The sequence below is a fragment of the Cydia pomonella genome, chromosome 25 (genome assembly GCF_033807575.1).
Source record: "Cydia pomonella isolate Wapato2018A chromosome 25, ilCydPomo1, whole genome shotgun sequence".
NCBI classification, from domain to species: Eukaryota; Metazoa; Arthropoda; class Insecta; order Lepidoptera; family Tortricidae; genus Cydia; species Cydia pomonella.
Genome location: NC_084727.1, coordinates 3,924,244 through 3,937,535, shown reverse-complemented (window position 1 = coordinate 3,937,535; position 13,292 = coordinate 3,924,244). Strand labels below are relative to the sequence as shown.

At 37.1% G+C, this 13,292-nt stretch overlaps 1 protein-coding gene across 9 annotated transcripts in view; it reads right to left on the bottom strand.

The window, feature by feature from the left end:
• Positions 1 to 13,292, bottom strand: part of LOC133531550 (zinc finger protein 852-like) — a 119,234-nt gene that overhangs the window by 49,795 nt on the left and 56,147 nt on the right. The window contains exon 7 of one of the 9 annotated variants that reach the window (XM_061869838.1): positions 10,272 to 11,248. The exons of the other annotated variants lie outside the window; for them this stretch is intronic. Within the exon in view, the coding sequence (XP_061725822.1) occupies positions 10,512 to 11,248 (737 nt within the window). The 3' untranslated portion in view covers positions 10,272 to 10,511. Of the gene's footprint in view, positions 1 to 10,271; positions 11,249 to 13,292 lie in introns of those variants that run through there. 9 annotated transcript variants of the gene reach the window in all.

The following is a 13,292-nucleotide window of genomic DNA, read 5'->3' as shown; positions in this document are numbered from 1 at the left end:
GAGTCAGGAGCTGGTCACCAGAACTCCTAATCTACTCATCATAACTCCATCGTGTTTGGGTTCAATAGAGTTGCCCTGACGAGCACCATCAATCTAGATGAGGTCCAGGGTCTCATGATGGAGTCAGGAGCTGGTTACCAGAACTCCTAATCTACTCATCATAACTCCATCGTGTTTGGGCTCAATAGATTTGCCCTGATGAACACCATCGATCTAGATGAGGCCCAGGGTCTCATGATGGAGTCAGGAGTTGGTCACCAGAACTCCTAATCTACTCATCATAACCTCATCGTGTTCGGGCTCAATAGATTTGCCCTGACGAGCATCATCAATCTAGATAAAGTCCAGGGTCTCATGATGGAGTCAGGAGTTGGTCACTAGAACTCCTAATCTACTCATTATAATTCCAACGTGTTTGGGCTCAAAAGATTTGCCCTGACGAGCACCATCGATCTAGATGAGGTCCAGGGTCTCATGATGGAGTCAGGAGTTGGTCACCAGAACTCCTAATCTACTCATCATAACTCCATCGTGTATGGGCTCAATAGAGTTGCCCTGACGAGCACCATCAATCTAGATCAGGTCCAGGGTCTCTTGATGGACTCAGGAGTTGATCACCAGAACTCCTAGTCTATTCATCATAACTCCATCGTGTTTGGGCTCAAAAGATTTGCCCTGACGAGTACCATCGATCTATATTAAGTCGAGGGTCTCATGATGGACTCAGTAGTTGGTCACCAGAACTCCTAATCTATTCATCATAATGGTAATTTGATGGTGCTTGTCGGAGTAAATCTGTTGAGCCCAAACACGATGGAGTTATGATAAATAGATTACGAGTTCTGGTGACCAACTCCTGACTCCATCATGAGACCCTGGACTTCATCTAGATCGATGGTACTCGTCAGGGCAAATCTTTTGAGCCCAAACACGATGAAATTATAATGAGTAGATTAGGAGTTCTAGTGACCAACTCCTGACTCCATCATGAGACCCTGAACATCATCTAGATTGATGGTGCTCGTGAGGGCAAATCTATTGAGCCCAAACACGATGGAGTTATGATGAGTAGATTAGGAATTATGGTGACCAACTCCTGACTCCATCATGAGACCCTGGACTTCATCTAGATCGATGGTACTCGTCAGGGCAAATCTTTTGAGCCCAAACACGATGGAATTATAATGAGTAGATTAGGAGTTCTAGTGACCAACTCCTGACTCCATCATGAGACCCTGAACATCATCTAGATAGATGGTGCTCGTGAGGGCAAATCTATTGAGCCCAAACACGATGGAGTTATGATGAGTAGATTAGGAATTATGGTGACCAACTCCTGACTCCATCATGAGACCCTGGACTTCATCTAGATCGATGGTACTCGTCAGGGCAAATCTTTTGAGCCCAAACACGATGGAATTATAATGAGTAGATTAGGAGTTCTGGTGACCAACTCCTGACTCCATCATGAGACCCTGGACTTCATTTAGATCGATGGTACTCGTCAGGGCAAATCTATTGAGCTCGAATACGATGGAATTATAATGAGTAGATTAGGAGTTCTAGTGACCTACTCCTGACTCCATCATGAGACCCTGGACTTCATCTAGATTGATGGTGCTCATCAGGGTAAATCTATTGAGCCCAAACTCGATGGAGTTATGATGAGTAGATTAGGAGTTCTGGGGAGTTCTGGTGACCAACTCCTGACTCCGTCATGAGACCCTGGACCTCATCTAGATCGATGGTGTTCGTCAGGGCAAATCTTTTGAGCCCAAGCACGATGGAATTATAATGAGTAGATTAGGAGTTCTGGTGACCAACTCCTGACTCCATCATAAGAACCTGGATGGACTTCATTCGGGTCAAAAATAATAATACAAACCCTAACGTGATTTCAAATAACACTGAAACTCTATAGCACTAATGTGCGCAAACGTTTGGCATCTTGACTACGGAGCATGGGTGCGTAGCCACCATGCCAATCGATACGACAACGAAACACTATCTGTCTCTCTCTCGTACTAATATGCACAAACGATTGGCATCTTGGCTGGGCAGCATGGGTGCGTAGCCAACATGCCAAACGTTTACGATACGACAAGGAAACACTATCTGTCTCTCTATCGCACTAATATGCGCAATAGATTGGCTTCTTGGCTAGGTATCATGGGTGCGTAGCCAACATGCCAATCGTTTACGATACGACAACGAAACACTACTCTCTCTCTATCGCACTAATATACGCAAACGATTGGTATTTTGGCTAGGCACTAAGCAAGTGTGTGGCCAACATGCCAATCGTTTACGATACGACAACGAAACACTATCTGTCTCTCTATCGCACTAATATACTTTATTTATACCTGCAGTCATTTAGTAACTTCTTCATTTTCCATTGGTGTGAAAGAGACAGAATAAAGAGCAAGGGTTATAGTACACTCTGTAGTCTGTACACTTAGTAGTAGTGTACATTAAAAAAAAAACTACTGTGCATATACAATAAAATAAAGAGTGCCCATATGATATCATATGACACTAAAATTAATGTTGCTTGAAATTATATTGAAAACTATCAAGATTATTCTAGTCTGCATTGAAACGCGCGTCGCGTTGCCGGCGCTCGCGTACCGAGCGCCAACGCCATCTATCGAGCGTTATTTCGTGAAATCGGAGAACGCTCCAAGGATTAAGGGCTCTTAACTAAGTTAAGTTTCTTCAGTTAAGTCTTTAATTCGTGTCTTTGGCAGTACTACTTACTGTTACTACCCTTCTGTTAATAAATAGAGCCAGTCCACGCCAGGTTTCAATGCCAAGTGCTACGAGGGCTGCTACTTATGTATCCGAAACGGGCCACTTACTAGAACCGAAGAGAATTTGAAATAGAGGTGGATTGTCAAAGAAAACTTTGTAGACACAGTAAATTTAATGCTATCTTTCGACACATGATTAAATCATTTAGAACGCTATTGACTTTGATCCTTAATCTTTCACTAATTTAATAGAGTTAAATTTGATAAATATCAAAATCAAATAAAGTTCTAAAAGTATTAATCATGGGTCGAAAATTAGCATAAATGTACTGTGGCTACAAAATTTTCTTTAAAAATTCAACTCTATTTCAAATTCTCTTTGCTAGAACTATTTTAATATATATATAACATTTAAAAATGGAACTCTTTGGAAGCAGAATACAGTTTGTTTCATATATCTATAAAGTAGTTTTACACTGTAGCATCATTTTAAAAATTACTCGTTTCATCTGCAACGGATTTAACGATTTTCGGTGTGAAATTAAAAAACTAGTGGATGTATCAATTTTTAACGACTTTTGAGGAGTAATTCCTTTCGAAGTCAGTTAAATTGTGGTTGTCGTATGCTTACGGACGAATAAAAAAAACCACTCAAAATCAAAATGTATTCCCACAAAATAAAGATGCTGTGCGCGAACTCATAATGCAAGATGGTCATAGTACATATCGCAAGATAGAGGCATCTCTTAGCAATAGTATAAAGAGTATTTCAAGTATTTGTAAGTTATTACATGAAAATTTGGTTTAAAAAAATACTCGCGAAAAAACCGTTTTTGTGTTACAAAATGCACGTTTTGTATAGAAAGATCAGTACCCCTAGTGTAAATTTTATCGACATCATAACGTGACGAACGCGTTTGCGTTAAGTCTCATTTTGTATAGGATTTTGAGTTTCCAAAACGTCCCGCTTGGCGCGCTCTTTCTAAATCCAATACAAAATGAGACTAAACGCAAACGCGTACGTCACGTTTCTAAATCGAATTTATTTACACTAGGGGTACTGATTGGAATAATTGCTATGAAAAGTGGTTTCAACATATGCAAAAATGAATCATTCATCTTGGAGAGCAAATATAAAGGTAATAAAACCATTCATAGCTATATCTGTTTGTTGTTTTTTGTGTAAGTTGCAGCCCTCGTATGTCAAGAGACCCCGGCAAGCTCGGCGGAATATTTCACCTTCCCATACAAACGGAGTTCCGTTCTCATTTTGAAACTACGTGTTGGAATGTAATGAAACTTTGCACATACAATGACATGAGACATATCTAGACATATCTAGTCCTCTTATTAGTGTATATAACTCCAGTTTATAAATTCGCTGTATTTTTTTATATGTGGAATCTGAAACAACGTAAACTAAACTAATTTATTAAAAAGTAATTAAATGTCGGGCACAATAAAAATAAACTAAGTTATCTATTAAATAAAACTAAATTAAAACTAAAAACTAATACTAACTAAAATTAAAATATGTCTAAAAAATTTGGCCCCTTTGGCATGGTGCCGAGGATGCTGGCAGCATTTCCCCGCTGTATAGCGATGCTAATAATACGTTGTGCGAGAAAGCTGCCAGCTCTTCGGTCACCTGTGAAGTCGACCAGCCTTTTAGATAGTTCTTTAAAAAGTTGTAGAGCATTAGGACCCCACGGGCCAAGCGTGGCCAACAACATAAACTAATTACAGAACTAGATATTTTAAGTAAAACGTTTCAGAGCAATCTGGCCAGTCGTTTTAAAATGAGAGCGTAACTACATTTGTATGGAAAACTGAGATTGTTGGGGACCTAGTATGGCGCTCCTAGGGGAATTTATGTGTCATGGCCAAGTCAGAGCAAACCTAGCGTGGTCGGAGCCTATGCGAATTAGCTAGAGTCAAAGTGACTTTTGTGGATGTAAATTAGATCGCGTAAGTTTATAAATCTCATACTTAATGAAATAGGTACTTACTAAAATTTTGTTTGTGGTACACATGTCCGTTGGTAGTTCTACGTTGGGAATAAAAGGGTTGTGGATCTGGGGCCGAGCAAAGATGCCCATCGTTTGCGCAGTACTGAATAAAGCGCTGTCTCTGTGTCGCACTTATATGGATACGATTTGCATCTTGGTTAGGCCTTCAGGAGCGGTATTCGAAATCGAAATAGACCTCCTGTTAATATCTTTTTTAAATTCATTATTGACTCCTGATCATAAATATCATAAGCACAAGTCACAATTACAAGTAATCAAATAACTTTAGTTAAAATAAATTCACACTTCATAATACGTCACATCCTTAGTTTGTTCCGGATTCAAGATTCAGAAGTATGTATACCTACCAAAGATATATATAACTCCATATAAGATAAATATAGTCTAAGAGAAAAACGTGCCACGAAAAATAGCGATATAAATTTGGTTGGCCTATACTCGAGGAGATGGCGACACCGTTTGATATTTAACACATATCAGTGAAAAAAACATGGGTCAAATAGGCAAATGTCATTCTAAGAGTTTTACACAACAGGCCTCTACATTAAATACTCTGTGACGGTATATTATATTATAGGTACAAAAAAGTCGAATACCGCTTATATACCTTTAAAGTTAGAGAAATAAAACATATAAAAATATATTTGATAACACTTTAATACACATACAAGTACATAAAACAGGTTTTATAGGAATGCAATAAACATACAGTACTGGCCATAATATATCACCTCTATGTTTTTACGGTTTAACTTTTTTTTTATATTTGTAAGTCCACCTCACTACTTTAGTAGTATTTTGTACTAGAGATGAGAAAAGTTAGTTTTTTTTTTTTTTTTTTTTTATACTACGTCGGTGGCAAACAAGCATACGGCCTGCCTGATGGTAAGCAGTCTCCATAGCCTATGTACACCTGCAACTCCAGAGGAGTTACATGCGCGTTGCCGACCCTAACCCCACCCCCCTCGTTGAGTCTCATGTAATGGTTTTTTTTATTTCAAATATAGTCAACTTAATCTTATACCTTTAAATGAGCATTTCTAATATATATACTTACCGTGTTTTTTTCCGTTAATTTCAAGGGTGCACTCCTGAGCTTAAATTAAGTAACTTTCTCAAGACACCGGTATTGTAAATAACTCCATTCCGGAGATAATCAATAATGTATTTTTATCTTATAAGGGCCTTACGAGCGTGTGCACTTGCCTTATGGTCTGTTTACATATTTATTAGTGTTTAGTACGAGTGTGTACATTTGCTACTAAACGCAAACACTGTCTCGGACGATTGATGTTCGAAATGACATTGATATGTCACAGTTTTCAATTGTTTGGTTTAATTAAATATAATGCCCGTGTTACAACAACGCTATATGCAACATTTAATTATTATTTATTAAAAAAATATTTTTTTTTTTAAATTAACTATGCCATTTAGTATCCTTAAACGTACTTACCCATCCCGCAGTTAACGGAATTCAATAAAAACACGGTATATATATATATATATATCTCGGGGATATTGGAAACGGCTCTAACGATTTCGATGACTCGGGGGCGAAAAATCGATCTAGCTAGGTCTTACCTCTGGGAAAACGAGCATTTTTGAGTTTTTGTATGTTTCCCGAGCAAATCTCGGTCTCCTAGATATTTTTTTATTTGAGCTTTTTTAGTAATATGCTGAGTCTCCTATTGTAATTCACAGTATTTCATTGCAGTATTCGACATATAATTGTATATTGTTTACTCCATACATGCTCATGCAAAAAAACGAAGGTGATATATTATTGGCCGGTACTGCAGATATATAAAATGAACATTAAAACAACTAAGAAAGATTTATTACGTGATATAACATATAAAACCCCCCCGAAATACATGCACTTAATACATGTTAACACCTTATTCTAACCATGGTTCTGAAATAAACGAAATGAAATATGTTGTTTAAAGTGACTAAAATACGTCAGCTAAACTGTGAAATTACCTATTATAAAAACCATATACATTTCACATGTTGGTTTCAGAAGACATTTTTCTAAAATTACAAACAAGAAAGAAAATTTAAGAAATGCCAACTTCTGACAGTATAAGTAACATAAGCTTCATTCGATCAAGAATGATTAAAGAATTGCTCTGAAATATTCCAGTAAATGTAAGAAATCAGATAATGAGAATAGAGATATGAATTCACCGCTTTCGAGTAAGCGAGTCTAGTTAGCTTACTGTTCCGGCCACTGCACATTTTAACGTATTCACTTCGAGCGCGAGTTGTCTGCTACATGCTTAGCGTAACCTTCTATCAGCTTTGTAGTGAAAAGCGCGAAGGTTAACAAGCATCCGGATGATGCTTAACCATGTGATAATTCAGACTGGCCTTCTGCACAAACCGCTCGCCACACAGCTCGCACACCTTATTTTTCTCCCCTTTGTGAATCTTCTCGTGCATCCGTAGAGTCGTCTTCCGCGGAAACTTTTTGTGACACCACCCGCACTCGTGTATCTTTTCCGGTTTATGTCTGATTAAATGCCTCTTCAGATGCTTTATGTTAAAGAACGTCAGATTACAGAACTCGCACGGCACGGTCCTTTCCCTCAAATGCACCTGTCGTTGATGAAGTAAGAGTAGACAAGTTTTCTTGTTTCTGTAGCCGCAGATCCCACATGTAGGTATTGGCGTTTTGTGAACATCGTTCCGATGCATGGATAGCTCTCTGTCTGTGAGCATTAAAGGACAATCTGGGCATTTCCTCAGCGTATGCATTTTGAATATATGATTCTGTAATCCTTTTTTACTCGTGTATTGTTTTTTGCAAATATCGCAGGTGCATTTGCTGTTTTCTATAACCGTTTTATTGCTTTCGACTTCTATTTTGTGAGTGTTGACGAGATGGTCGTTCTTCTTTTGTGTGGTTGTGAATTCTTCTTGGCAAATGGAGCATTTGACATCTGTGTGACGAGTGATGACGTGACGTCTCATGGTGTAGGCTGTGACGGGACGGTTGTCACAGAGTACGCACATATATTTCTTCTTGGCGCCAGCGTTCTCGATGATTGACACGTATGGAAGGAGACGGAGTTCCTCTTCAACGAATCGACCTGAAAATCAATGGGCAGTCGATAAAATGCGTGTGTTGCGTGGGATTCTTAACATGTTGGATATATCACTAAATTATTTGTATAATTAAATGACCGAAAGTATTATTCTACAACACATACTTCAAGCTACATATCACAATTTGTCTAGTACTTATCTAATTAAAATATCCTCCATTGCTTTGTTCACTGTTTAAGAGTGGTTTATCAACGACACTTTTCGTTATGATTCGTTTTTAGGGTTCCGTAGCCAAATGGCAAAAAACGGAACCCTTATAGATTCGTCATGTCCGTCTGTCTGTCCGATTCTGTCACAGCCACTTTTTTCCGAAACTATAAAAGCTATACTGTTCAAACTTGGTAAGTAGATGTATTCTATGAACCGCATTATGATGTTCACACAAAAATAGAAAAAAAGCGGCCAAGTGCGAGTCGGACTCGCGCATGAAGGGTTCCGTACCATTTAAGACGTATTAAAAAAAAATCTACTTACTAGATTTTGTTCAACATTTTACCACTTTGGAAGTGTCTCTCGCGCAAACTATTCAGTTTAGAAAAAAATGATATTAGGAACCTAAATATCATTTTTGAAGACCATAGATACCCCACACGTATGGGTTTGATGAAAAAAAATTTTTTTTAATTATATGACGTTTTAAAAAAAAACTACTCGCTAGATCTCGTTCAAACCAATGAATAGTTTGCGCGAGAGCCACTTCCAAAGTGAAAAAATGTGTGTCCCCCCCCCTGTAACTTCTAAAATAACAGATTGAAAAATCAAAAAAAAATATATGATATACATTACCATGCAAACTTCCACCGAAAATTGGTTCGAACGAGATCTAGTAAGTAGTTTTTGTTTAATACGTCATAAAAATTAAAAAAAAAAAAATTTTTTCATCAAACCCATACGTGTGGGGTATCTATGGATAGGTCTTCAAAAATGATATTTAGGTTTCTAATATAATTTTTTTCTAAACTGAATAGTTTGCGCGAGAGACACTTCCAAAGTGAAAAAATGTGTGTCCCCCCCCCCCCCCCCCCTGTAACTTCTAAAATAACAGAATGAAAAATCTAAAAAAAATATATGATATACATTGCCATGCAAACTTCCACCGAAAATTGGTTCGAACGAGATCTAGTAAGTAGTTTTTTTAATACGTCATAAAAATTTAAAAAAAAAATTTTTTTCATCAAACCCATACGTGTGGGGTATCTATGGATAGGTCTTCAAAAATGATATTTAGGTTTCTAATATCATTTTTTTCTAAACTGAATAGTTTGCGCGAGAGACACTTCCAAAGTGAAAAAATGTGTGTCCCCCCCCCCCCCCCCCCTGTAACTTCTAAAATAACAGAATGAAAAATCTAAAAAAAATATATGATATACATTACCATGCAAACTTCCACCGAAAATTGGTTTGAACGAGATCTAGTGAATAGTTTTTTTTTAATACGTCAATAAATTAAAAAAAAAAAATTTTTCATCAAACCCATACGTGTGGGGTATCTATGGATAGGTCTTCAAAAATGATATTTAGGTTCCTAACATCATTTTTTTCTAAACTGAATAGTTTGCGCGAGAGACAGTTCCAAAGTGGTAAAATGTGTGTCCAAAGTGGTAAAATGTTGAACAAGATCTAGCAAGTAGATTTTTTTTTAATACGTCTTAAATGGTACGGAACCCTTCATGCGCGAGTCCGACTCGCACTTGGCCGCTTTTTTAAATAGAGACCGTTAAGGCTGTCACCACCGCATTTTGAAAATGCACCTAAATTATAGTTTAATTTTGAAACCTGCATTTGATGCCGAACACACGATGCTAACTTTTCTGTATGCTCCTAAGGTCCTACCGTACAAATAAAAAATTCAATATTTGCCACTGAAATTTGAACCTATACTGCAATACAGTTCATTTTATCTTGTTTGAAAGTTGAACGAAACAAAACAAATAAAACTCTGTTCCAATTGAATATGATTTAAATTTCATCGAACTGAATATTTCCTATCGGTAGGACCTTGGCCTGGCCTTACGTGTATATGAAACGTTATCTCCTGGCAGTTTTGGGGTCCTAGTGTCATGGCCAACAACATACTCGTACTAGAAATTGAAGCTTGTTTCCAGATCAACCGTTTTGAAATAGCGACACCAAGTCAATACAATTGTATTTGATTTGATAGAAGAACCATGTAAAAATAAGTGTTAGAAATTTTTACGACGTACACATAGATAGTTTTGAAATTCTTCTACACAATGCTTATCGCATTTGTATGATATAATCGTGTATAAAAAAATGATTACCATCTGTGACATATTTTATTAGGTACTTTATTTTCGTCGGCTTAAGAAACGGTGGGGCTATGAAAATAACAGTATAAAAAACAACAAGTCCATATGATAATAATTTTATAATTCCATTCCTATCTTTATAAATACCTATATACTACTCCATAATCACTATTTGATACAATAATAAATACGCATAATAAATGCAAAAAGCGCATTGAGATCAAAATAAAATAATCAGTCAATTGTTATATGCTGCCTCTAAACATACCTACAGGAGAGTTAACGATTATAGAAATTATCAAATTACCTACTTTAAATATGAATCATACATTTAAAATTAAAATTCACTTGTCGCGGTGATGGCTTTTCGCATGGAATCTAAGTCCGGCTCGCTGCACGAAAGCCGCACCGCACACTTCGCAGTTATAGGGCTTCTCCCCAGTGTGGATCCTGTAATGTGTCCGATAACACTCCTTCCTGGCGAACGTCTTAGCACACACGTCACACTTGAACACCCTCTCCTGATTATGCGTAATCATGTGATCATGAAGGTTAGATCGAGTGAAAAATCGCCGCTTGCAAATTTTGCATACAATATTCTTCTCATTCAGGTGCACGTTACGTTGATGTCTGATTAGGGCGCTTTCTTTTACAGACCTCAATCCGCATATTCCACAGGTCGGCATAGGTACACCGTGAGCCTCGTTTAAATGAAATAGTATTTTTTTCCTAACAAACTTGAGCTCACAATGTGAGCAGTTTCTCTCGATATGTACATCCATCATATGTTCCGCTAAAGTATTTTTCCTTTTGAATTCTCTGCCACAGTGTCCGCAGAGGAATTTCTCTGGCTTCTCAACTGCGTGTACAGAATACATGTGGTTTTTTCTTTGCGTGTGATACATGAAGGTTTCGGAGCAGAGTGAGCATTTGATGAACTTTTGTTTCAAGTGAGTGCGTGATATATGGTTGCGCAGGTCTGACAGACGTCTGTAAGAGACTTTGCACGCTTTGCACATGTGCTGTTTTTCTGTTGACAAGTCTGGGACTTCTGTGACGAACTCGTCTATGTGAGCTTTACCTAAAAAGAAGAGAAAGTGTGTTACTTTATTATTCGCTTTGTAACTATTTACTTGTGCTCATGCTGTGTTTAGGTATGCTAGCTATGTATACTATTATAAAATCTATTGATCTATTTAGATAACTATGTAAATAAAATAAAGCGAAAAAAAAAGTTCACACACCTTATAAAATCTTCAAACCACCAGACAAATTTATTGGTAAAACGTAGTGTACCTACTTTCTTTAACTTGCTATGCATGTTTGAGTCTTTCACGATGAATAAATACCTTCTGATATTTGGGACGCCTAGTGCCTGATCCGTACCAGTCCTGTCAATTGCCAGAGGGTCTTCAATTTTTGTACCCGTCTACTGCCTAGTCCCGGATCTGTACAAACTGTCTCAACTGCCTTGTGCCTTATCGTCACCAAATTTATTCTAGCATATTCTAACTTAATTTTGAGATCTAAACACTTACAAATAGAGTTTTATATTACTTGCATTTCAATGCAATATGAGTATAAGTCGCGGCAGTCAACGGGTGCACGTACGCGAGCCTATCCGGCGTTTGAGGGGGATGGGACGAATCCGGCACTAGGCATTTAACGGGTACAAGTATGTTTGTCGGTTCGGCGTTCCAGGGGTTAAATAAATGATAGAATCAGTATTTGATGACCATATTAAATCGATTCATTTCCACACTGTTTGAGTGTAGGAAGTAACTTCCTGGGTAACTTTTGCTAGGTAGATCTCATTAATTTACGATCTTACTGTTGTGTTAGTCATTACGCACGACAATAACATGTTTGGCCAAATCTCCATTTTCAAATACAGAGATCGTTGTGTGTGGTTTACCGCAAGCGCCGTCCAATGGTCTCGTTGCGATACAACACACAACGGTCTTAGAGCTTGTAAATGGTACACCTGAGGGCCTACCGCGAACCCCGTTCGACGTGTTGCCCCCCTGTCACACTTACGTACGAATTTACAAGTGCGACAGAGAGGCAGGCCCTCTGGGCTCTTCGAAACACGTAGTCGTCGCGCGTAGTGGCTAAAAATACTTCGTAAAAATAATTAGTAAAAAAAGAATACTTATATGTCACTAAAGTTTAAATTGGATTGTTAGGCAAATGCTGACAAAAAACACCGGGTGCTATCTTTTATATGTATAGTCCGTAAAAATCAGATAACCATTTACAATCAACTATTTATTCATTAAAATCCTTAAGTTCTTAAAATTAAATTATTTTTATCATTAATTACTAATAATTTTTACTTAATGCTAAAATTGCTTTATACACCGTGTTTTTATTGAATTCCGTTAACTTCGGTGCACGAGTAAGTACGTTTAAGGAAACTAATTGGCAGAGGTAATTTTTTTTTTTTTAGTTTTGAATTTTTTATAAAAAGTAATTAAATGTTGCATATGGCGTTGTTGTAACACGGGCGGAACGGGCGGGGTAGCGTTGTTTAACTCAACCAAACAATTGAAAACTATCACATATCAATGACATTTCAAACATCGATCGTCCGAGATAGTACTTACGTTTAACAGCAAATGTATTAACTCGTACTAAACACTAATCAATATGTAAATAGACCCTAAGGCAAGTGTATGCGCTCGTAGGGACCTTATAAGATAAAAATAAATTATTGATTATCTCCGAAATGGAGTTAATTAGAATACCAGTGTCTTTGAGAAAGTTACTTAATTGAAGCTCAGGAATGCACCCTTGAAATTAACAAAAAAAACACGGTGTATAAATTTATGCAATAGTAATATTTATTTCACATGTTATTGGTATTAAGTAAATTTAAAGTTTAGATTTGTGTTTTTTATGACTAGGGTAAAACTGCAGCTTATAAAAATTAATATTTTAAATTACAATTAAATCAACTATGGATAGAATCGTTATATAAATTATATTGCCATTTAAAAACATGCAAACATATTTAGGCTTGAGACAATACTTTGTGCTTTTTGTAGAAAGCTATTTTAAAAGCTTAAGTAACAAATTTTACACTTTTATAATCATGATTAAACACAAATTTTTCATTATTTTTA